Raw genomic sequence first — 27,386 nt, 5'->3', positions numbered from 1 at the left:
TTACAATCAAGGACTTTTTAGGGTATAATCCTTCTGACTGTTCTGTAGGGGACTGCTGCAGAATGATAATCTCCTTTGTCTCTGACAACCATAAAGGTAGTCCTCATGCTTAGGTCAGATCTTGATACATGTTTAGTCAGACAACTCTCACTCAACATTTCTCATATTTTTTTCCATTAAAACCCAGAAACTTGTCCCAAGAATTGAGGAGTCTCCTGCCAAGACCTTTCTTTCCTTTGAAACTCATTTGATTGCTAATTTTTCTTCTGGAGAACCAAATGCCTCTGCAGTCCTTGTTCCACTCTTGCGTCAGTATTTCTCATGAATATATAAATTTCTGTGTTCTTGGGGTCTTTGATCAAGGTCACCCTTCTACTTGTGCTTGCTGCTAGTTATGTTTTTTTGCTTGTGGTTGTAATGCATAATTTTATTCTGCTGTTGTAATTGGAGAGGTTAAAAAGGCTGCAGTGATTTAAAGTTAATGCTTCAAATCATAAATCTCATCATGTTTCCCATCCTTCAGATTCTCATGGTGTCCGTGTAACATTTTTACTAGTTTTCTTCTGAAGCTGCAAGAGAGTTTTATAGTTGTCATCTTTTTCCAGTTAGATTGAATGCTAAGGGACTACAAATTGCTAAAAGGAGATTTATGGCTATGTCCCAGCTGATATTCATTTTGTTGATTTCGCTTGTTACAGATGCACTGTGAAATGCACTGTGAACCTTCTCTGCTGCCTCCACATTTTCAGAGAGCTTCAGCTACCATCAGCTTTGGGCTGCTTCATTTTACAAGCTTTCTGCTCTAGTTGGTGTTTCTGTGTGTTAAGTCTTGGATTCCACTCAGATCCAAGCAATATGAGTTATAGAAACTTTATTCAGCCAAAAGTAACATTGGAATCTGCAGCACAAGTGATTGCTTTTGACTCTTAAAAAACATCTCTTCATAGTATCCTGAGGTGCTATTGATGTGCACCCTGGCTGAAAAGAGTATGAAAAGTTTTTATGTTCTTTGGCAAGTGCTTGTGCTTACGTTTTCTTTGTTTCTACCTTCTACCTAACATATTTTTTAAAATGCATCACATTTTGCTCTGCTTCATCTTCCACTTACATCCAGCTCCTCTCTGTTTTGTTGACTATTCCTTTTACCACTCTGAGGAGACTAAATGCTGCAACAGCCACCCCATTGACTTCACGGCTTCTGGTTAATGGAATGCTTTTGACCATTTACTATACTTAAACACTACATAAAATGAGATTTCCCATGAATGAAGCATTAGAAATATACTTATTATGCCATTTGCAGGAGTTGGAGGGGTGAAGGTTTAATATCCTCATTCATCCTTGAATACAGGAATTGCCTTATTCATTTAGTCTTGTATTTTTACATTTGAGCAATTATTGTTTAATATAGTATAATAAAACATCGATGTTTCCAGCCTAAAATAAGAAACCAGAGGATTTCCTCATCCTTTAGTCCTCTCCTCTCCCCACTTACAGGATGCCATTATAATTAAAAATAAGCTTTGACTTGTAGATGAAGAATGTACACTTGATTATTTCCTATCTAACTCAGTTTTGAGCATTCTTTTCTTATACAGGTAGAACTCAGTTTTGAGTATATTTTTTTAATATATGTAGAGTATTTTTAAATAATTACAAAAGAATCATTTAAGGCTGGTTGTAGCCAGTTAGTTGTCATGCTAGGGGGGAAAAAAAGAAAGAGGAAAACATTTAGCAAAATTAGCTTTGAAATTGAATGACACAGATGTGAGACATGCTTGTTAGCAATTCTGTATGATTCATGCCATGTGTTAGTGGGGAATTCAGAGAAATAACTGAAAACTTTTAACTGAAAACCTTTAACTCTAGACTTTGCACTAAGGTGAGTTAAGATTCACTTACTTTAAACATTTTTACAACTTTAGCTTACATTTTACATTATGTTTATATATATATATATGCTTATTTACTTCACTGCTAAATGAAGGGTAGCATGGAAGTAAGATATTATTCTTATCTGATCAGAACAATTTTGTTATTTTCTGCTATTAACTTTTTAAGGCATAGATGAAGCCTGTACAAATGTTCCATATAGATCAAATTAGCAAGTTGTGTTTATTTTGCATTTAAAACTAAGGACTGGGAAAACTGAAGTGGAGGAGGGATGGTGGAGAAGGACATAGGTGAGGATGAATTGTCTCCTAAGAAAAAAAAGGAATTTGTAAAATGCAGGTATAAAAATTTCAATGAATACTCTAAAAGATACATATATATATACTCATATATGAGCAGAGGTCATAAACTAATAATTTAGAATAAAATTAAAGTATAAGGCTAAAATAGGATAGAATATATGGAGTGTGTAACTGTAAACAAGCATATTGATATGAAATGTTGGTAGGCATGCTAAAAACTTTCAGGAAGGAAAATTCCAAGGTTAAAAAAGTATTAGAGTGAGATAATAGATCTGTAAAGGACTGCTGTTGTATCTTAAAAGAAGTTAGGATTCAAGGAGACAAAGATAAATATTCTGAGAATTCTAGAGTCCTATTCTGAGAACAGTCTTTGAAGACAAAGGCTGAAGACAGCATCCAAGTGATATGACTTTAACCTAAAGATCTAAATAATCCATCTATCTGTGATTTGATGAATTGTACAGTAGTCTCTACTAATTATGTTGACTGACACTGTTTCTATCTGGAATACAAACAGTTTTAATACAACATATTAAAAGGTCAAAATATATGTAAAAAAGTCATTTTTCCCCTCACCCTCCTCCTCACATGGAAATATACCAAACCGTGCTATAATTAGCAGAGTGAGATAGAAGTAATAAAGCCATGCTTCAAAAAGCACACTCCTGTATGCATAAGGAAAATTAAAAGGAATATAAATTCTTGCAAATTTAGTACCATATTATATGACAGGCCTAAAGAGATTCAGAGGAATGATATGCACAAGACATAAAAACTATTCATAAAAACACATTAGGCAGGAATTCTTTCAGAGAGTACTGGATCTAATAAAAAAGAGGAACTCAGAAAAACGAGTTACAATGCAAAGCCAAATGACCTGTGTGTTGATTATTGCTATAGTAGAACATAGACAAGTTCTCAGTTCAGAGGCTTTTTTCAAAAATCATTGAGCATCAAGAGCTTTTTCTGCTACTGAGGTGGCAGTAGAAGAGATTTCAGAATAAATCAATAAAATTAATAGTGTCATATCATCAGGGTTGTATATTTTTCACCTAAGTTTAAACTAAAATAGGAAACTGCCAAACTGTCATCGTGATTTCTAATGTACAACTTTTGAATTATAATTTGTATAATATATATGAAAATTATAAAATAGTTCGACCTTCATCTCAGAGGATGAGGAATTTTCAAGTGTGACATGGCATTTGGAAAGAGGCTCCATATCTCTGGAGAAATACAACCGGAAAGCCTACCTTCCATACTGACAAAATTAATTGAAACTGAAGTCATAAATATGTGGATATATAAAGAAAATACAGTATGGATTCAGTGTTCTCTGAGAGGCATAAAATGTACAGGTAAAAGTAATTGTGTTGCTAGAGTAAAAAAGATAAAAAAGTAGAATTATTTTGGAGAAGAAGTAAAAAACATTAAAGGTAGGAAACAAAGGGTAAAAATAAAAGGATTAATGTTCACAGTGGGGAGTGTTTGCCAGTGGGATTCTATGAGGATTGATGCTGATGCCTGTGCTGTTCAACAGAGTCATTAGTATTGAAAGGGGGATGAAATACAAAGGTGCCAGAGTTAGCTGATGTACTGACAAGTTGTAGAAACCACTCACAGCACTGCATTACTGGGTGATAAAAATACAGATGCAATCCCGTCTGAAAAAAAAGTAACACATAAGGAAAGCCTTAAATATGCATATTACACTGTAGTGAGTGGCTGCTATTTCTCAGAAGAAGGATCACAGTGCAAATGTGGGTAGATCTCTTGGAACACCCCAGCAGTCAGCAGTTGGATGAATAGCAAGCAGAGCATTACCCATCAGTTGGAAAGGAGGAGGGCAAAGCAGCAATCGTCAATTGATTCACTAAGCCCTTGGTGACTCCAAGTCTACCAGCGGAACAGTGCATGTGGTTCTGGACTCCCATGTCCAAAGGTTACAATAAAGCTATGAGATTAAAATATTTTAGGCAGGAAAAGTGACAATTCAAGAGGGAAATAATAAATAAAACCACCAATAACATGGATGGTCTGAATATGTAATAATTACTCACTGTCTCTGGACAGTATTCATGACTATCATCACTCACAGATCATAACACAGGAATTCAGGGGCACCAAGTTCCTTTAAAGAAACAAAGTAAACTATTTTTGGATGACAAAAGCACATAGCTTTCAGTAACTAGATAAACTAATGGAAGAAAAATAGGAAGGATGGATGGAAAGAAGATCCTAATACATGTGTTCATTTGAATGCAACCTTCAGCTCTGAAAGCTTGTAACCCAGAGATTACAGAAATCAAAGAGGGCATCCCAGGACAAGTATTCTTTGTATTTACCCTTATTTTAGCTGCCAGTTACAATCAGGAGCACTGGCTGTGAGCAAGGTGGACCTTTGTTCTCTCACAGTTTAGCTGTTCTCATGTCTTGGCAGTGGAAGTTTGGGATATTGACATAGCATTTCTCTGGGACAGGACTGTGAAAAGTAATATGTAACTTATTTAACTAAAGGCCAAGAGCCAGAAGAGGCAACTGACAGACTAAGCAAAGCTTAGAATCTCACAGAGATTCTAAAGAATCTCACAGACTTTCCTCCTCATGCTCACCTGTTAGGTTGTTGTAGAATTTCCACCTTTGGAAATGAAAATAGTTGCCACATCATACAAAAAAAAAAAAGCCTGCTGCGCATAAATCATTGTTCTGCTGGCAATCAGGAAATCTATAATGAAAAGTGATTGTCAGCTGGAAATTGGGTAGGTGGCAGCTCAAGCTTCGTGCAGTCTTCCCTACTTTAAGTGAAACCAGCTGGAATCTCAAGACCCTTGTGATTAAGCATCTGCAAATTGCCTGGGGGACCTCTGAATCTTTTCACCATTCATTGTTACTGGTGAGCAGAGACACTTGTGTCTTCAGTGCCATCTCCAGTCACCAAAGCCCATAAGCATGATCTTTTTCAGAGGCAGACATATGTTGCCATTTTGGGCACTTTGGGGAAGCAAAGGGTTAGAAATGGGAAATGATCACACCTACCCAGAGAATCACAGTGTATGTGTATCCTCCAAAGACATCTCTAGGGCTGAAAAGCCAGGAGCTGAGAGATGTGTGGCTGTGCAGCTAGGAAGCTTCTGCATGTGGTCAGAGCAGCCTTGCCCTAAATATCTACCTGCAGTACTTCTTGTCTTCCTTCCCTTTGAAGGAAATTAAATTATGACCCTAACAATATTCCTTGGTCCTGATCCACAGTTTTTCTCAGGATCTGAATTCCATCAGGAGCAACTGATTATGGTTGAGCCAAATTCCCAACCAGGCTTGCCATTACATGGTGTAGAAGCTTGGCTATGGTGTAGGAACAGCAATGGGCATCAAGTTGCTAAACCAATCCCACAGAAATGCAGGAAGAAAGTTGGTATTTGTTTTCTAAAATGCCTCACCATATAAATTTCAATTTACCAAAGTCTCATATCAAAGCATCGTGACAAGGATCATAACTGGCAGCCACAGAGGTGACAGTTCCACCTAACTGCTGGCAAAGGTTGCATGCTTTGGTCTTGGTTTGGTTGTTGGGCTAGAGACTAGTAGGAGATGAAGGGAATTATGAAACTGAGATTGCTGATATTGGTTGAGAGCCGTTAACTGGAAGTTTTAACTAGACTTTTCCCCTAGGTTGGTGGAAACACATCTATTTTGAGACAAACTTGGAAGAAATGAAAGCATGGTAATATCCTTCAAAAAAGCATGGATATTATGTCTAAGATTATCTTTGTCTAGACTTTCTGGTGTGGATTTTACTTATATGGATACCTTCTATCTTACATACACTACTGTCAGAAAAATTAGGTAGAGATTGAGTGCAAGAAAGCAGACTAGAAGCACCTCTTTATAGATTTTCTGTGAAAAAAATCCATCTTTCTAGATTTATTGGTCTTTATCTTTTGATTCAGTAAAACTCAGAAGAGAGAGCTGGACTCTCCTGGCAAGTTGCTGCAGTGCAAGGTCTCTCTTTCTCTGTTTTCTCCAAAAGTGTTGTCACACACAGAGATGCAGAAAGCAAAGAAAGGTGGTGTCACACTGGACACAGTATTTTTACAGGGAGAATCTGAAAAATATGCAGCTAATTTATTATGGACAGACCCGAGGGATTGGAGGAATTAAGTGTAATTTTTTAAAGTAAAAGATGTAAAAGTAAATTCCTTGGATTATCAATAAAAATTTGAAGGTAATATTTTCTTGTTATAAATGTTATTTTCTTGTCTACACATCTCTCTTCAAGTTAGGAAAAAAGGGAGACAGGCACCCCAGTTTTGCAGATTAGTCTTCCAAAGTGCTGCAGGATCAGAATATGAAGTAGAGGAAGGGAGAATTTTAGGGGTTTTCAGATTTTTAATTTGCTGTGACTAGCCTACATCTGGGACAAACAGTGCTGGCAACTCTCCCAGCACTGTGAGTAACACATTTTGGCTCCTATCTGCATTTTTCAATTAGGTAACCCATCAGACCCCATATAACCTCTGTCCAACTCTCATTAAGTATCTGTTTCCTTTTATTGCAGCAGACACTCCTCCATCCTTTTTCACATCTCCCATGGCAACTTGAATTCCACATATGGACATAAGAAAGTGGGGAAAACAACCAGTTGGAAGTGGGTATTCCCCTGGCAGTCTAAAATTATGCAAAATCTGTAGCTTCTTTAATCTCCGTGGCAGAATTGCCTGAAACAGCACCAGAAATCTAATGCTAAAGCTGGGGAGATTGGCATCAGTAAATATTACTTGAATCATACATCTGGTAGATTCCTTTCAGAATTAATTCTGTTTTACAGTGCAGCTCCTAATACATTTTTTTCTCTTTTGTATATTGCATTGCAAAATCAGATTTACTAAAAAGGTGTAAATGAGTTTTAACACTCTTGAAGATGACCAAGACATTGTTTTCATTGGAATAACTGTGTTTGGTTTATTTGTCCTAAATGAAATTTATGGTGGAGAATTAAGTGCTACTCCAGCTTATACACAGTCTGTTTTACTTTCTAAATTCAGGATATTTTTATAGACTAACTCCTGCTCTTTCTGAAGTTAGATGAAGAAGTTTCATATAAAAATCCACTAAAAATTGTAGCAAGAAAATAACAGGAAATGTAATTTTCTTTAGAAAATTGGGACTACTCTGGCATTTATAGATGTGCGTGTTTGTGCCATACATGCAAAAATTCCTTGCCTTATTTTAAGGCCTTTTAAGAAGATTGGTTTCACAAGTGCTGCATTGCAGTACCTTTGTCTGGAGTGGATTCTGTTGCTTTCATGGTCACTGCTAACTCACTTGTCTCTGCAAAATGTTGGTGTCACGGAGTAGTCACATTTTCTGTAAATCACAGTCAAGAGATCTTTTGTATAGCCCAGTGCTGCTAAAGGACATGCATGTGAAGAAGCCCATCTGGCCCCTAAGCATGTGAGCTGACACTGTAGATTGTGTTTATGCAGGCCATGGCTGAACTGAGCAACATAAAAAGTATTGCAGCTTTATTGTCCCTTCTAAAAGAAGTTCCTGAAGCATTTGGTCACAACTTGGGTACTCTCCACAAGTCATAAAAGTTCTATCAATTATAAGAAAATATTTTATTTTGCAGTGAGATCGTTATCACTTACTATAAGGCGTACATTCTGACTTTAACATTCATGTCCCAGCCTTGCTTTTGTGAAAAAACCAGGGAGATGCAGAACACCAGGTACAAGCTGAGTGTCACAATGCCCAAGCCATTTGGCTTTCTGGTAGAAGTGTGTGTGCTTGGACAGGGCATGTGACGTCTGACAGGACATCAGATAACAATGTGAGATAGTAAGGTTGGTCATATATCCTACAAGGCACTAAAATGATGTTAATCATTGTTAGTAAATGATTGCTATTGATGTGATGTGCCTCATTTCTGTGTATTCTTTTTCTCCTGCTTTATCAAAATATTAATAAAGATGGAAAATAGAGATGAAGGATTCTTCTGGTCAAAATGTCCTGCTATTGACATTTATTCTGATATCTTGGTTAGGCTTACAGTTGCTGTACAAATATGTGAAATAAGGCTGGAAGGGACTCTAAAGATCATCCATTTCCAACCCCCATGCCAGGAGCAGGGACTTTCCACTAGACCAGGTTGCTCTAAGCCCTGTCCAACCTCGGCTTGAACACTTCCAAGAATGCAGCAGCCACAAGTCAGCCTAGAGAATCAAAAATCAAAACCCCCAAAAGATTAGAAATCATAAAAATGTAAACAGTTCAAACTTTCAAAAATAGAGATAATTGGTAACTCTTTGCTTAATGTTCTAGATTTTGACAGCTTAAAGCACTGTTATGCTACAGTCTTGCACTGGCAGATGAATGAAATAAGTGCAATCAAATACATTCTTTCTACTTGCTTTGTGCATGATTTTATAAACTTGACACTGCAAAGAACATTTTCACAGTTATACCAAATTCTAATGTTTGACTTTCAAATTGTTGACCTTTAGCAGTGAGATACAACCAACCATTGCCTGTACCACAGATTTGTGGTACACTATCCTTCAGAAAAATGGATATATTAGGGGAGGGCATGGTGATACTACCCATAGTGAGGCCATGATGCTACATCAGTTAGAAAACATGGAGGAAAACTGTCCAATTTGTGTGGAAAGAAATCTGAAATGGTAATTTCAGGAAAAGCATTTGTAATGTGCTGATACTTGGCTGGGATGTGAATGCTGAGTGGCTTCTGATGTGGCACAGCCAAACCCCAGCAAGCAGCATGATCTACTATTCTGCAGTACCCCTGTACTGAGCACTTAGCAGCTTCCTAGTGACATTTTTTAAAGGATACCTTGCAAAAAAAAAGATTTTAATGGTCCCTGATAAAGAAATTTATGAAAAATTGCTTTAACAGCAAATGCAGGCATACAGTCAATTTGGTATCCTGTCAATAGAATTGCAGTTGGTACATGATATGTAGATGCAGTTCCAGCTGCTAAACCCAAAATCCAGTTCAGATAACAGGTATTTGAGGTGCTGTGGTAGCAGCTGCAGTGCCTGCCCTCTCCTGCTGGAACTTTCACCTCAGGATTCAGACCATCACAAGTGGCCCAAAAGGATTCTTTGGCCCCCTCTTTCACAATGTATTTTGAGCTTTGGCCTACACATACATTCCTGAAATATTTCCAGGTTCTTTTCTTCATTTGTGAAAATTAATGCTATTAAGCAATATCTCATTCTTATACTGCACTAAATCCTATGTTAAAATTCATGTGAAAAGTGGCTTGTTTCTGCTGTTCATTACTATTCATCATTTCAGTGAATGAAAGTTTCATTTTCACAGCATTTTGTATTTTTCTCCTATATGTTTACAACCACTGGATTTATATTTGTTTCCAATTGTAATTTCAATTACATGAAATGGCCACAAATCTTTTTTTCTTGTCTCTAGCCATTCTATGTTGGAACAGCCAACAAAACTGTGGCAATAGCAACAAAACAAGTGAATAATTTTGGATGTAAGGTCTGTTTGCTTTGAAAAAGATTAGTGTGTTTGTGCATCAGGATGTTGCCAGATCAGCTTCCTTTCTCCTTTCCTAGAGAGATTAATCTGAATTAGAAGGCTTACAAAACATGTCAAAAGGAAGAATTTTTTTCAGGCTACCTCTACTGCAGGTTCAGCTAAGTAATTACAGCATTCAGTTCTGGTTTAGGAAAATGTAAATGACACCCTTTCTTTTCTGTATCTTATTTAATCAGTTCTTGTGGTTGTTCACTGCACATCCGAGATAAAAAATGCCGTTGATAAATCCAGAGAACAAGATGGTGACTCACATATCCCACAACTCAGATTAGGTAAAGGTGTAGGGCACACTAAACAACAGAATTAAGTATGGTTTAATGATCAGCAACACTTCCACTATGGATTGTTCCTAAATAATCTAATTTGATGTACAATAACTCAGTGTAAGAATTACCTCACTCACAGGTATGTTAGTGAAATGCATCTCCAGGCTAAAGGGGTGAATATACAGGCCAGTGAGTGTTTGGGGGACATTTCTTCAGAGAGCTGATAATTTTGGGCTCCTGTTTAGTGTAGTGATCCTACCTGCCTATAGCTGTGCAAGTAAAGACACTCTGGGCTGCACAGTCCATGGATGCCTACATTGTCATTCACAAATATGAAGGAAACAAAAGCCTTTTTAGGAGTGTTTTTGGGAAGCTGTGTTGCCTCCCTTCTTCAGCATGGGCAAATTCATTAAAACAGATTTAATAATGGAAAGCTAGTGGATTTCTTTGTCCCTAAAACGCGTTCTTCCTGGACAAACACCCTTTTGGCTCATATGCTTTCTCAGAGCCGGAAGGGAATCTCTATGTGAGAACCTCATGACAAAGTACTGATCAGAAATAAAGCTGTAGTCTTATGACTGTATTTTAATAGCTTTCTTTTTATTTTAAGGTACTTAAACCTCATCTCCCAAGTTCTCTCAATGACAGTATCCATGTAGCATTATTTTCAGCTACTAGTAGGTGTTTTTTTAAGCCCTCTTTAGGCGATAGACGGGGCCCACATAGTGAAGTCAATGGTTAGACAGGATATAATTTAGACTTCAGCTTCTCCCCTCAGTTTGAAATAAAATGATTACATTTCAGGAAAGCCTAAGGAAAGATTAAAAGTTTTATATCAAAAGTTGAATATTTTCTTTTGTTGTACCCTCTTTTTTAAAGAAAATGGTATTAATTTAAAATAATGCATGTTCTGATGTATTTGAAAAGAGACTACTCTGAATTAAAAAGAAATTCATAAAGTATGCATGTAAGGGAGAGGAAGATTGCAGTCTTCACTGGGGCATTTAGTCAAAGGGTTTTAATGTAGCCTATTCTGTTTCATTCATAGAATGAGATATCTGCAAAGACATGTTACAAATAACAGATGGCCAATAGCATTTACAGAGCAGTGGTTAAGGTGGCAAAATCTTTTGGGGCTCCTCTCCACAGGCAGGTTATAAAGTGATATTATACCCTCTGTTCCAGACTTGGAAAATGGTCCTTGACTGTCTCTAAACCCATTAAAAGTAGTTCTAGGCAATAGCTCTATGTAATTATTGTTCTAGTAATTCCTGTGATACCTTTCATTTCTTGTACCCCAAAGCTATACAAGGGTAGAGACCACTTGTAGCATACAAAGTTGTGAAGCTGACATGGGACTTAAAAATATGTGGAATATGCCAGACATGAACAGAGTAAAAAGTGAGGAGTATGACATGAACAGGATAAAGTTATTGTCTGATAAGGTCAGCTAGTTTTAACTGTTGATATCGGTGGGGCTGTTTTACCAAGGATGCTCTGGGCACATTTTTTAGAACATTACCTACTAAAAGGAATTCCCGGAAATCTCCTAAAAGCAAATGTGTCTCTTGTAGGAGTTCACCACATCAGCCAAATAAGCATAGGTCTTCTTTTTCCAGAAACCATCAGAAGAGTCTAAAAAAATCATGCTGTAGTTAAGTAGTCTGCTTTCATGCCTGTTAAAATAAGGAGTGCAAAAACTATTACTGTTGTTAAGGGGTGATGGTCTCTGAACTGGTAAGCTGAAATTTTCTTGTGATTTTAGTGCAGAAAAAACCATTTGTTTCTTTTAGTATACCTTTCTGGGGGAAAATTAATTCTTTTACCTGGTAGCACTAATGCATACTACTATCTTAAGACAACACTACCAACATGGTTTTACATTCATTTGCCTAGTATCAGTGGCGGTTGTTTTCACATGTGGACACCTGGCCATGGGAACCTAGGTTAACACTGCCTCATTAGCCTCCACACTGCCAGTTAAATAGACAGACAATAACAAACACTGCGGTTGACTGAGGATTTAAGAATGGGTGCTCATGGTACAGAATGGTGAAGATCAGTGTTCAGTTGATATTAACTATTACAAAGGAGATGAACTGTTAATGTGCTGTTATTCCAGATTTCTAGAAGGACCAATGTGGTGGCAGAATTGAGACGTCAATTAATGGCCACTGAGGAAGAAGATGATTTATCATATCCTCCTCTGAATATGACCACTGGAAATTATACATGCATCCTTTTTTATGCTAGTAATTTCAGCCTCAAAGCCAACAGTTCAGTTTTTGTAGATTTGACAAATGCAACATTTGTAACACAGAATGTGGATATTTCTGCCTCTGAGTGCTCAGACAGCAACACAACGTGAGTAAGCATAAGACATTTCATAATACATGTGATTCTGAAAACTAATCAGAAATAATGCAATGTCAAATTAGTGCTAGTTTAATTTTCTTCTTCTAAAGCATTCAAAATTAAAAAAAAATTTGGATATTCTTAAAAGAAAAAAATTAAATCGAGACCACAAAAATTGCTCAGATGCAGCCTACTATTTTCAAATTTTTTCCCTCTTATGCTCCTTACTTCCTTGTTTGTTTATATTTGGTCCAAACAGGTTTCCCTGTGCCTGATCTCACAATCACAGAAGTTTACTTGCATAAATGAAATCATAAGTTCATTCCCTTGAAGGAAAGTATTGCCAGTTACTAGTTAGTAATTCAGCTGGAAGTACATTAATGAAACATAATCTCAGTTTTCCTTTACTTTGAAAATTTGGGTAAACGAAACCCTAGAAATATTTAGTCATATTTTTCTGTGTACTGAACCTTTGCTATATGACTTTTGTAATTGCCTACTGATTTAGAATATTCCCTCCAATTGAAATGTCACAATGATCTAATTAAAGTTGACTACTCTAACATTAAAAATCTGTTTCTTTTTCTTAGACTGTCATTAAAATACACAAAGCCAGTGAATGGAATCAGCAGCCTAGAGATAAGGTAACTTATGATTTTTTTTTTTAAATAGATCTTTGCAACACCTGTTTGTAAATTAGGAGCAAAAAAGAGGAGGAGTTAAATGAAAATGTTTTTGAATTTATTGTTTTCTCTTCTGAGGAGTTAAGGTGCAGGAGAACAATAATGCAGTCTTTATATAGAAAATATATTAATATGCTCAGACAAAGTTCTGAAAAAATATTGTAGGCAAAAATCCATACTGTATGTTACTGGTATATGCAGCATCCTGTTTTACTAATAGGATCAGTCCATGATCCTGTCTCAGATAAATCTAACTGTGATTTGTAAAATATTATAGAGAATATTCCATGTCTACTTGCATGGCCAGGGCTGTATTTAGTCCTAATGTGGATTGCCAGTACACTCTATTAGTGCTAGCTTGTGGTTAATGAAGGTGCAAAAAATCTTAATTTTTCTGCTCCATGGGTGATCACAAGACAATGTTTCTGCTACCATGAGAACAGGGAAGAAAAGCAAGGGAATGGGAAGACCTGTGAAGAAAAATCAAAGGGAGAACCATAGAATCATTTAGGTTGAAAAATACCTTTAGGATCATTGAGTCCAATGTTTAACCCAGAGCTGCCAAGTCCACGACTAAACCATGTCCCTAAGTGCCACATCTACATAGATTTTAAACATCTCCCGGGATGTTGACTCAGCCACTTCCCTGGGTAATCTGTTCCAAGGCTTGACAACCCTTTCACTGAAAAAATTTTTCCTAATATCCAACCTAAACCTCCCTGGTGCAATTTGAGGCCATTTCCTCTTGTCCTGGGGCTTACTTCGGAAAAGAAACTGACTCCCACCTCACTACAACCTCCTGTCAGGTAACTGTAGAGAGCGATAATGTCTCCCTTCAACCTCCTTTTCTCCAGGCTAAACAACTTGGCTCCCTCAGCCCCTCCTTAAAAGACTTGTGCTCCAGCCCCTTCACCAGCTTCTTTGCCCTTCTCTGGACTCACTCCAGCACCTCAGTGTCTTTCTTGTAGTGAGGGGCCCAAAACTGAACAGCGGATTTGAGATGTGCACTCATCAGTGCCGAGTACAGGAGGACAATCACTGCCCTGGTCCTGCTGGCCACACTATTTCTGATACAAGCCAGGATGCCTTTGGCCTGCTTGGCCACCTGGACATTCTGCTGACTCACGTTCAGCCAACTGTCAACCAGCACCCCCAAGTCCTTTTCTGCTGGGCAGCTTTCCAGGTGCTCTGTCCCCACCCTGTAGCTCTGCATGAGGTTGTTGTGACTCAAGTGCTGGACATGGCACTTGGCCTCACTGAACCTCATACTGATCCACTCATCCAGTGGATCCAATGGATCCGGCCTGTCCAGATCCCTCTGCAGAGCCTTCCTACCCTCCAGCAGATCAACACTCCCACCCAACCTAGTGTCATCTGCAATCTTACTAAGGGTGCCCTCAATCCCCTTGTCCAAGTAACTGATAAAGATATTAAGCAGAACTTGCCCCAACACGGAGCCCTGGGGAACACTAGCTGTGACTGCCTGCCAGCTGGATTTAACTTCATTCACTGCCACTCTGAGAATTCACAGATGTTGTTCTCACTAGTGGATTCTATGGATGAGGAAAGCATCTGCTAGTGTTTACATGCTGTCATTCAGCTGCTGGTAAAGAAATTCTTTCCTCAGCAGCAGGAACAGCAGTAAAGGATTATTTTCTTAAGCTCTGACAAAGATAATGTGGCCTGCTCTTTTCATTTTGGTACCTCAGTTAGTTGCTTAAAATTATTTGGGAAGGATTTGGTCAGGGAACTTGCACTGAATTAAATTTCTGTATATCAGATTATGAACTGGATGTTTGCTTGGGCAGCAAGACACATGACTTTTGCCATCTAAAATGCTTTTCACATTTTGAATAAGGGAAATTGAACTCCAAGGAAACCAAAGAGAGGAAAATAAAGTAATAATGAGGGAGACAACAAAACCTTGAACAATGTATTGGTAAAAGAGCCAAAGAGGCACATGACAGTAAAATTATAAGATTGAATGAATAAATACCATTATTTACACTGAGACAGAAGGGCATTGTACATTTAGGTAAAAGAATCTCCAGAACTTGTGTTGAGGGGAGTCAGTGATGTGTTTCAAGTTGTATTTGGAGTGCATAGAGACACTTATAGTCATTATCGGAGACCATGGCAGACATGCATTGTTATTTAACATCTCTCCTTCAAGCATCTGCAGCCTTGTGAAAGAACATAGTGTACAGATAAGACTGCTGTTAGTATAGTATTTTTACTTTTTGACTGTTGTAGTTAGCTGTGTATAGGATCCTTGAGAACTGTCCTTGGTGATGGTGTCAAGCATGCCTTGGTTTCAATACTGTAAATTATCAAAGGGACATGTATTTCCGTAAACACCCCAGGGAATTAAGTAAATATTTTCCTTGGATCTCATTCCAAAAATACTGTTCTAAAACCAAGTCTCTGTACAAGTTGTATTTTTTCCTTTTACTGTAAGTCTCAAAATATCACCCTCTCTGATGCTGCCCTGGTGCATTTCTGTCTATTCGTTGCTGTTCCTGTCCCACTCTCATAGAGCCAGACCCTCCAAAACAGTGCTCTGTATTTTCATTCTGCATCTTTGCTCATTCTAGTACAGATCTTAGCTGCTCTACTGAAATCTCTTTCTGTATGAATGAATCTGGTTGTTTTCTACATTTGTCCTGAATGTAACATCCTCAGCATAATATCATGGCTTTCTAGTAAAATTACAGTTCCAAGAAAATAATATGAATCATAAAGCATCCTATGGAGCATGACCCTGTGCTTCAAAACTAGTTAACTGCTAGATCTTAAAGGTGTTGTCTTCTTTAAAGTAGTCAATAGTACTACAGATCAGAATCTTTTGGCAGTCAAAACATTTATCTTAGATTTTGTTTTCTGAAGCAGGTGTAAAAAGATCAAATGTGATGTTAGTGCACATATATAGACTTAATGAGGGTTATTCAGATTTATGTTTAGTCATCATTATAAAAACTTGCAATTTTAATTAATTATTGGACAAAAACTTTAATGTGGTCATGAATCTGAGGTGTATCTGAAGAGAAGAAATTTAAAGCAATTCTGCAAACAGACCTACTGTAATTTAAATGAGAATATCAGTACAAAAGCTGAATGATTCACGTTTTCTCTCTTTTTGAGGAATGTTTTTTATATTCTTTGAGCCTGTTTTAGTAAAGGTGAAATACTCACAAAGTTTCTCTTGACCTTTGCTTCTACTTGAACATATTATATCTAAATACCGAAATGTAAAAACAGCCCTTGAAACTGGAATAAAAAATTCAGGCTCCACAATAGGTGAGGACTTGAAAAGAGAGCTCAGGTAAAGTACTGAGTGTTGTCATGCCCAGCAAGTAATATTAGCATAGGCTGGCTGTGTTTTGCAGAATATTTTGATTTATTCCATGCAGTCATGTGTGATCCAGGTTTTTATTGGGCCCTCAGGGGATTTAGACACAATTTTTTATGGGTGACCCAGGTGCTTAGCAATAAAAAATGGAATAGAGAAAGAATGTAGGGAGTAGCTTCTGGAGTAGTTTCCAGAGTAGCCATTGCTTGGACATTCATCGTGCATTGACCTGCATGTGATTGTTGCTTTATTGTTTTTTTCCCCCTCTTTCCTTAACTTATTGAGCTGTCCTTGTCTTTACCCACAAATTTCCTCAGTTTTGCTGTTTCTAATCTTCCCCCACCATCCAGTTGAGGATGAGGAGTAAGGGAAAAGCTGTATGAGTGCTTGACTACTGGCTGGTCTCAACCCGTAGCACCTCAGAAGCCTTTATAAATTAAAAATAGTACTAAAGACTCACCTGGTTATTTGTGCTGCTTTCTGTTGGATTTTCACTTGATTTATGAGACAATGGTGTCATTTTAGGCCTCTATTGGCTACCATAATACACTATTGTATGCTATATAATGCAAATTATAAGATATACTCAACAGAACCAAAGCAAGTCATTGATTTTTTTTTCATGATTCAGTAACACTTTATTCACCCTGTGTATCATGTTTAGCATGTCTCTTGTCAAGGGCTTCTAAAATCTACAGAGATACAGTACAACCTCTGCTTTCCCCTTCTGGTAAACTTTGATTACATTTGTTGTTCAAGATCATACCTTAGTAAGATTATGGTCTGCCTTAATAAACAGGACACAAGCAGGGCAAAGAGGTGGAAAGGAACAGAGCTTAGAGCCATAACTGCATTTTTTCGCCTTATAAAGGCCATTTTTTTGGGTGTAGGAGAGCATCCCTTGAAGACAGAAAGTGACTCCAGAGAGGATCTTGTTCAAGTAGCTCAATTTATTCTTCAATAAAAGAGGCTCTAACTTCATCAGCATGAGCCAGATCCAGAGCCTGCCCCCATTACCAACACCAGTCTACCCCCATGTACTGAGCAGCTGGTCACATCCTACTTCTTCTTAGCAGCTGCAATAGCTGCTTCATCCTGTGCAAGCAGCTGTCACCTCCCTCTCCCTGTCTTTAGCAAGAACTACAGTCCCACTCATCCTCCTGCACTTGCCACTGAGAGATGAGCTGTTAGGGAGTGGTTGTAGAGTGTCATGATAGTGTTAGAAAAGTAAACTATTGCTGCAGCAGGAATGGGAGCTGTAGGGTTTTTGCTGAAAGAAGCATCATCTCAGCTCTCTCATAAACTGATATCCAGCTGTTCAATCACTTATCTGTCATTTTCTCTGAGAAAAAATGTCGAAGTGGATGGAAGTGCAGAGCATTAGTATTTTCCACACTTACATTGATACATACTTGACTGTTATTTTTGTTCATAGCATGTAAAGAATAGAATTGATGCAAACCACACATTTTAAAGTCTTTTACTTAATAGTTGTGTTTCTTTCCGAATCTTTAAAACAGTAGTAATTCTAGCTATCTTCCTTTTCAGAAATATCTCTGCTTGTAATGATTAGCCATATGAGGTGTGATCAGTAACAGGTGGTGGCAGAGTTCATATAGTTATCTGGCACAAAGGGAGCCTGGCCCATGACCAGGAAATTTTGTGCCACCGTACATAAAGTACATGATGTCTCTAATATACATAATTGTCTCTAATGTTTAATGCAAACATAACATATAAAAGCCAAGGTATTTTCAGTTCTGAAGATAAAACCTTTGTTCTCTCTCCCTTTCTTGTCATTCATTTGCTGTAATGTGCTCTTTCTATTTGTTATCTGCTCATCTGAGGAAATATTAAACTAAATGAAACAAATCTATAGATTTTTATTCCTTGATTATCTTTTTTTTTTAATTTAATGAGTCATAGTTACATCAGTTATCGTTTAAGTGCATGCTTGTTGGAGGCTATTCACTACCAGTTGTTTGAAAAAATGCTGAAGATAAAAGCATGTATTAGTAAGTCAACCACATTCAACTAGTTTATGAAATAGAATGTTAATTCTCATAAATCTGCAACTTAACATAGCTTCTTAGTCTTTGATGCGATGTGAAGACAGTGTTCTCTTGGAGAATGCATGGCCTTATAAAACTTGTTTGTTCATATGATAAGTTTACAAGCAATTGTCTTGTTTACCACTTTTCTCATCCTCTCAGCAAAAGCACAGACCACATCCAACATCTGTGGTTAGCATAAACATATAACTGTGTTTATAACTGGCTTTCAGCTAGTGCCTGTAGCATTGCTACAGGGACACCATGGAGATTCTGTTCAGATTGTACTGTATATCAGAAAAAGATTCCTTTCTTCTAGCAATTAATATCAAGTCTAATACATGTTTTAATTTTGTAACTCTATAACAATAGAATTTTGTCCATAAATATTTGTGAATGTGTACTAGATGAATTTTTTTTTCTTTTTCACTGATGCTTGCAGCTGAATGTTGCCTGGATAGACCTGTTTAGACTTAAAAAGTAAGGAATGCCATAAGAAAGAACATCCTTTTCTCGGTTTAATGACACTTTGAGTTCTAGGATTCCTTCTGAGCATTTTGAAACTCTTGAGATTTTTGAAGTTACATGAATCAAAAGCCACAGATTATTAATAAAATAAAAGAAAAAAAAAAGAAAAAAAAAGAAAAAGAAAGGGTTCAATTACTGTAGTAACCCAACCTGACAAGATTTGTGTTTAGACTCTGTGTTTTGTGGATGATATGATACTTAAAGTAACTAATTTGAACAAACAAGTAACATTCTACAATGGAGAATATTCTTTCTATATATACATATACCCTATATATGCAGATACCCTATACAATATAAAATAGCCTACATCGTGCCCCATTTATAGATGAATGCTTGTTTTTTCAAACCTATCATTATTAGATCTAGGGTATTACCTGAAATTTAAAAGTCAACATACAGCGTTACCCATGGGGGATAGACATATTAGAATATTTCATTTAGTAACAGGTATCATTTATTGCTAAAAAGATTCCTTTTCTAAATCCTTTGTGCTTACCAATAGTCAAAACAAATCACTGGCAAACTGTATAGGGGAATACATGTGTAGACCAAGTAGGGATAAAGTATTAAGCAACATACAATAAGAAGAAAGGTTTATCATTTCCTTATGAGATAGCTTGAATGCCTAGAACTGGATAAAAAGTGGTAAAGATTGGGACATAGTCCTGATCTGTAAAGGATCAGGATGTACTTCTCGATGTTCTCAATTATTTCTGTTTCAGAACATTTGAGAGGTGTTCAGACAGTATTGGTAATAACACACATATAAATTCCATCATTATAAACTACTGGAAACTGCTGCAATACCACATATATGCAGATGTTTTCAAAATGAGGAATATTTATTTGTGCCTAACCTACCACAAATTGTGAAACTAGAGCTGACAAGAGCCTCCCCACCCTCCAGTGAGAGAAAACACTGTCTTCTATGTCAAACTCAGACCTTTGCAAAGGAAAATACCATTTAGCCATTTGAGCCAAGAAAGAATTGCAATGATAAAATAGAATGGCTATCATGCCTGTACCTATCATAAAAGCAATTTTCAAAAAAATCCCATAAAATATTTATTCAGAGCCACTGCAGGCTTTCTGACAGTCTCTCAGCTTCTCCTCTACTGATTATAAACTGTTGGTAACTTATGAAATACAGCACTGGCAGAGGCCCTTAAAAAATGAAATTGCATTTGCTCCTTGCTTGCCACACCTATGGAAAGCTGTGCTTGTGAGATGAAACTCTAAGATGCAGTAAATACATTCACAGAATCAATCCCAATGACATGATCAGCCATGTCATCATCAGCTGTGATGTTTGCAGCCAGCAATAGTGAACCTTTATCTGCCACTAGTACTTTATCAAATGGGTATTAACTTTTTCCTTCTAACCTTTTGACTTTTTTTTCTGTTATCTTTCTAGGTTTTTAATGACCAGCAAGTTCTATGAAGTTTCAGCTAGACAATGGTCCACTTTAGATTCAGTGGAGATCATACAAGATGGAGAAAAGTTTGCTAAATTTAATGTTTCTGTCATCTCTGCTCCTGCAGAGTATTCATTTCATTGTCAGCTGGTGGGAACAAGCAATCTCTATCCTGCAAGGCTGGTTCCAGCCAACAATGAGGCAAAAAATTGGGATGTTTTCATTTCCAGGTTGCAGGTGAGTATGCATTGCCATTTCAGAGATAACTCCAAGAACTATTACTTGCTATTGTAGACGGTGAATGACACACATTCATAATGCACTTACTTTCATTTCAGCCTGAGGGAAAATATAAAAAAAGAGCTGTTCCCCTATGTGAGCTTTTTAGTAAGGGTAAAAAAAGACACCAGCTGCTGAACAAGGAGAACATGAAAGCACAGCTCTGAAAAATGAAACTATGAAGTTGTCCACTGAACAGAAAAACCAACTAAACCAAATGTACTTAATCAGACAAAGAATGACTAAGTCCCTATGCCTGTTTAATGAATTGGGCTGCTCTTGGAAACAGGGGCCTCTTAGGTGGGTGGCTTTATGCTGCTTACTTTGTTTATATTTGATTTCTTGGCACTTCGTTTACCTAGGAAAGTACAGCTTAGTGTGGTTGCTCTTTCCGGTGACATAGACTGTCTGTACTCCTACAGATAGAAACAAAGCCCAGTGCAATTAGATTTAATGGAAGGTTTGCCATGGACTTCAATTAAGAGCAATACTAGATCCTGCATGGCCGAGAAGGAAAGCAAGTGGCTTTTTTTGAATGAGACATAGGTTTTCTGTGCATTTAGTACGGTAGTACAGACTACACATGTGAGATGTAGATGATTACATCTGTTTTATTTTGAACTTTGTTCTTGAATTAGGAGAAGCATATCAACATATATATCTTAATATTGCACTAAGGGATCTCTTTGGTGAAAGGGATAGGAATAATTTGAAACTGTAGTCTATTTGCCAAACATGAGCTAGACAAACATGTGATAACTAGATTCAAATACTGATATAATTGTATTTATGATTTTGATAACAAACCAAATCTCAGTAATCTGACTCCAGACTTGACATTCCTGCTTAAATAATGGAAATCTCAAAGGAACATCATTGGTGCTGAGATTTCCACAAATTCCAGTATCAAGTCTCACAATTTTTTGAGAAAAAATGTACCACTACACACAATTCTTATGAAGATTCCTTCTGATGTTATTTTTTATGGAAAGGCCTGAAAATACCGAAGTTCATGCAACTCTGCTTTGCCTAGTCAACTCTTTGGAGTTAGACTTTTGCATGACTGGGATATAAAAGTACATGAACAATGAAAATACAAGTGTTCTCTTACACTTATCTTTTCCTTGACTTTCTATATGCTTTGAAACTAATGCCTTCTTAAATCTTAGGGGCCTTACTCCATCCTTAGTAAGCATCCTTTCATTGTGGTCTTAATCAATACCAGAAGTAATAGGTTTCCCACCTTCCTTATTGATTTGAAGGAGCAACTGTTCAGACAACAGAACTCACAGTTCCTCTTGAGAAAGTCCTTTTTCTCTGACCAAATCCTAAGCATGGAACAAAATCTGAAAAGTCTTGTTCTAATTTTTATTGCTATGTGAGAAAACAGAAAGTCACAAATCTGGGCACATTGTCAAGTTCCATCTGAACTAGATTATACTTTCCTAGATATTTTCCCCTGATACGTAGTGAAATGTGATCTCAATATCAGAGTTTGTTCTGGAATGAGGTTTAGAAACCCCCAAACTCTGTTGCGTAGTGAAAAAAGCATGTGGGATGTGCTCAGTGGTTGCAGCCAGCACAAAATCCTGTTGCTGAAACTGTGGAACATGATTTTCATGTCAGTGTTATGCAATGAATTAGAAACTAGGATCCAATGCCAATCAAATTGGTACCCAGCACTTTGCAGTGCTGGGTCCTGAAAACAGTATCACAGTAATAGAGGGGCATGGCAGCTGCATGGAAGCCTTGCATAGCTTGTTCCAAGGCAAGGCTGAACTGATGCAGCCTTTCATTTAAGTTCTGGAGCTAGCTCATTCACTTCTATCTAAAGAACCTCTGTGGGATGCTGTCTAGGCATTCTCATAGCCTAGGATGTCACCACTCATAGCTGTTCACAGCACCAAAACTTCTCTGGGTTTGGTTTGGTTTTTGTTGGCTGTTCTACCACAGGCTTTTGAGGATTCTCAGAATTGTCAATGAAGTTAAAGAGGACTCTGCTACCAAAAGCATTGTTTTTCTGTACTATGTGTCACAGTAGTTTAGAAGCACCTGGTACCCAAGAAAAACTACTAAAAATTAAAAATCAAGAATATTAGGATTGTTTGTGGCTAAAATATTTCTAAGTTCAAAAATTAGATATTCAGTGTACACTTAAGAGCCATGAAAACAACATATTTTACTTGAAGGCTTTTTCAAGGGTCAAATGATGAAAAAACTCCATTCGAAAATATTTTTAAAATTAACAGTAAATAAAGACTTGTATAACCAAGGCAGACCAAATAATGCTAGACCAAACACTAAATTTGAAACTTCTGCAGTACAGGGGCCTGTATCCAAAAGACTTTTACATTCATAAAATTTAGAGAACCACATGTAAGTATTTTTAGCTTTTCTATAGGTAGAAATGCTGCTCGGAGTCACATTTTTACCTCCCACCTGTGATCTAGCACCCCAACAGAAATGATGAAGCTCCAGAAAAACAATAAAATAACCCTGCATTTTCTTAATCTCCTGTTTAAAGTAGACATAGCTTTTTAAGAATGTACAATTTAATCTTTCACCTCAAAGGTTCAATAAGCACAATCCAGACTTAAAAAAAAAAAAAAAAAAAGAAAAAACCAATAGGATTGAAATAATAAAATTAAGTGTTTCTGACTAAATCTGAAGTGGCAAAGCCTTTCTTAACCAAGTATACCTGGTAAGAGATTCAGAGATTCCTTGTCAGTGTGATAAGAAGTGCGTATTGTTTTCCAGAATTTCAATCCATTTTTTGAACACAAATGACATAAATCATCACCTGCTTTCTGTTTTTATTGTAAATAAGTCTTTCAGGTTACATTTCATGACTGCTATTCACATTCTCATTTGTGTTCGAAGCAGTGGCTTAACAAGTGTGACAAATAGAAACCCAATCGGGCAATTTCCAATCAGAATTTATTATATGATAAAAGCAAATTCAGCGCTGGGTGATCAGGGAGGGGTCCAACAACTCCCAACACCTGTCACACCCAAAGAAGACAGTTGTTCCACATTTATTTCCAGCTACTACATGAATATTCATTATACATAAGTATAAACATTACACATTGTTAGGCACATGAGTATAAACATGTTAGATACATAAGTATAAACATTACACATTGTTAGGTCATACATTCAACAGATGTTTGCTTGTTATCTATGCAAAGTTATAAATTTTAAGAAAGGTGCTATTATCTAGCTAACTAAACAAAATTCTCTCACTATAAATCCTACACAGGGTAAAAGGGAGGTAACTTGTCTTTTTTCTTTTCATAGGGGCCCAATTAAGTTTTACAATTTGTTTTTCTTTTCTCTCTCCAGGTCATATTGACCTTACACTGTTTTCTCTTAATTAGCTCGAATCATTCTCTCAGTTTATCACACAAGCAAAGGCTTTTGCCATCACCTGCATTTCCTAAAGCAGTGCAAGCAGTTATCCAGCCCAAAAGCTTGTTTTCACTAATCCTGCTTTAATCAGAAGTCTGACTACCTTTGGTGAAAGCAGACAGTCTTTGCAAGTAAGTTACTATGATCTGACTTGGGAAGATGCTTCTAAAAGGCCTAGAAAAGGTTGAATTCTAAAATTTCCTTCACCTCCACATTACCTAAGGAGCCCTTAGTTCTGTGTTTAGTAATGGTTTTATTAATCAGCACTCTGGAAGGTACAGACATTGGTTGTAGCAGACATATTTATGTACACATTAACTTTAGGCACCTGAGCCATGAGTGAACTCAAACCCAGAGTGCTCACTGGTGTAGTGTGGTATGCAAGCCACAAGTTGATTTGTTCAATGTTTGTACCAACAGCTTTCCTAAGAAGTAGAAGCTCTTATATTACCACACATAAACTAAAGCTTTCCATTTAGTTTGTTGTGAATCATAGAATAATCATGGAGTGGGAACACATAAAAGTAGAAATCCATGATCTTCTGCTTTCTTGCGTACTGTATGAGAGAAGTGATTTAAATGTTAATTTTATTCTATAATATTTTATAGGAAACAGTAATTTTTAAGGGGGTTTTTTAGGTGTGGTTTTTTTTGCTTTTTAACAGTGGGTTTATGATGTGTGGTGCTTTCCTTACACACCCATTTCAAAGATTCTGTATATGCATAAGAATCCCAGTCTTCAGTTTTCTTTATAAAATTATTTAAGAAAGACTCAAAACCAGATCAGATTAATTCTTTCCTTCCTCTTCTTCAACCAGTTAGATTCCCTTCCCTCTGAAGGAATCAATGTTTATGTCGTTATGTACATGCATGTTGAGGGGGGATTGTCTTGCCTTTCTTCATAGTTTTCTAATCCTTTGGTTTGAACAAAATGTCTAAAGTTAGTGATATCAAAGGCATTCAGTTTGTTGATACTTTTTGTACAGTTGGGTGCTATATGTCTCTAAATTAGTTGATTTTTCTGAAGAAAACAGTATGGTAGGAGCTCAGTCAGTGGCAGACACTGAGAATTCAGTGAAAGCAGAGAGTTAACAGATTTTTCTAACTGCTGGAAAAGCTTATATAGATTTCATATTAATAGACAACACATATCCCATACCTCAATAAAGCAAGTCCTCCCTCCCATTTTGAGTCTGTGATGTCAAAGAAGGGAGGAAGAAAGGTTTCACAACTGTTTTCTCCTTCAACTTTCACTAAAACTCAACCATAAAAGGTCATCTTCATTAGGTGTGTTTTAAAGTAGATTCCAGGAGTTTTGTTGGTGAAGGAGCTATTAATTAAATCTCTCAGGGTATTTCAACAAATCTCATGATCTGAGGAGGCCTTAACTCTATGAGTTTGAGTGCTTTGAGTTTCCTGGTTCTGAAGTGGTCATTGAGCTGATGATCAACAAATACTGATATACTGATCACATGGATACAGAATACTGATTTGACTACAATGAATGCAGAATACTGATCACATTTCCCCTTTGGGACTTTACTTCTAAAAGTAATACAAGTTTCTGAAGCGGGAAACCTGTTTCTTGCCAAAGAGATGGATTCTGCATCTTTAATTTCCTGGGTGAAAAGGAGACCTGGAAAACTGTTACGCAGAGGATTTTGTTTGCACTCTTTTTAGTGGGCAGGGTATGACTGGTAATTAAAAGGTGTGGGTTTTTGTAATTACCACATACTTCCTGAAAGTAGGGACGACGCTTGAAGCTTAATTGCACTCATTAATCTAGCTTCTTTCATTTTCAGATTCAAGGCTTCAACATTGAAAACAACCAGTTTTCCTATGCAAGTGACTGTACAGGTTTCTTCACTCCTGGAATCTGGATGGGCCTGGTAACATCTCTAATTTTACTGTGGATCCTGACTTATGGAATCCATATGATCATGCAGCTCACAACAAACAGCAGATTCGATGATCCCAAAGGTCCGGCTCTGTCAGTTCCTCAGACAGAATAACCATGGACTGACTCAATGGTGCTGTGGCTTTTCCTAGTCTGATATTTATGATTTTTTATAACCTTTCTACTTCATAATATGCGTAACCTAAAAAGATATCATAGCAGAAAGAGATAATTAAACTACATATAAAAATTATCCCTATGCTTGGAAACAATAATAAATCTTCTTTTTATTGCCATCATTTGTTAACAACTATCTGTGTTAAGGTTCTGAAGTGAGGTTGTAGAGGTTGTTACTCTCTCTGGTTATTAGAAAGACGATTAAAAATTGCCTTCAGATTAACTATTATTGGCAAAGAAAGGATATCATTACAGAAATAATTGTGAAGGATAAATAACTTATTTGATGGGAAACTATATATTGAAAACACTGATGTCTCTACAGTCTCTTCAGTGAGTATGTCATGATGATGCTACATCTTAAAAAGGCTGAACTGTGTCTTGTAATTTTTTCTCTTGAGTAAATCATCCAGAAATGTACAGAACTAATAAAGCTAGTAAGTCATTAACTAAATGGTCTTGAGAATCTTTTAAAAATACATCACTTTGTTCAGATGTGGTATCACAAAGAAGAATGGGCAGATGAAGGCCTAGCTTCCCTCTAATGTTTTCTTATGCTTGTGAGAGTTATGTGGAGTAATTACTGACTCCTTTGTTTTAACCATGGACATCTTGTCCAAACTGATCACAAAATTAAACTTGGTGTTATGGCAATGAATGCAACTTTTCAAGTTCAGAACCTACTACGATTCAATGTGCCAGTGCAGACAGCATCTTAACAGAGTTAAGGTAATGTTCGTAGCACCTCGCCTTTTCCAGGTATCTTTGGAGTAAAGTTCATACAAAGAAAGAAAATAATATTATATAACATTACTAGAAGTACTGTGCTAATGTACTATTTAAGTCTGAGAATGTTATGGTCATCTCAGTGATTCCAGAAACCCAAAAACTTTCACAGTATGCTGTATTATTCTGCAATTAATAAAGACACTGGATCTTCTCACTGGACAATCTGACTGTGGAGTGAATTACTAAATACTATAAAGAACTAGGAAATAGTAAAAGAGCAATGGTAAAATTGTAAAAAATGGTAATAACAACATCATTATTCTTCCTTCTGGAACATTTTGTTATGACTGTGTATGTTCAATTAGTAGATAAAAACCCAAAAAATATCATTTTGACAAAATTACCTTTGTCACATGAGAAAAATTCTAACTTTTCTGATCTTGATCCATGTCATAGTAGAATGATA

General features: G+C 36.8%; 1 protein-coding gene across 1 annotated transcript in view; it reads left to right on the top strand.

Annotated features, from left to right (window-relative positions):
• Window positions 1–27,134, top strand: part of ATP6AP1 (ATPase H+ transporting accessory protein 1) — a 46,191-nt gene extending 19,057 nt beyond the window's left edge. Inside the window, exons 7-10 of the mRNA XM_027639904.1 lie at window positions 12,166–12,407; window positions 12,989–13,042; window positions 20,427–20,664; window positions 25,920–27,134. Coding sequence (XP_027495705.1) covers window positions 12,166–12,407; window positions 12,989–13,042; window positions 20,427–20,664; window positions 25,920–26,129 — 744 coding nt within the window. The 3' untranslated portion in view covers window positions 26,130–27,134. The remainder of the gene's footprint in view (window positions 1–12,165; window positions 12,408–12,988; window positions 13,043–20,426; window positions 20,665–25,919) is intronic.
• The last annotated feature ends 252 nt before the right edge of the window (window positions 27,135–27,386 follow it).

The sequence above is a fragment of the Corapipo altera genome, unplaced genomic scaffold (genome assembly GCF_003945725.1).
Source record: "Corapipo altera isolate COAL_440 unplaced genomic scaffold, ASM394572v1 1b, whole genome shotgun sequence".
Classification (NCBI taxonomy): domain Eukaryota; kingdom Metazoa; phylum Chordata; class Aves; order Passeriformes; family Pipridae; genus Corapipo; species Corapipo altera.
This window is presented reverse-complemented; position numbering and strand designations above follow the sequence as displayed.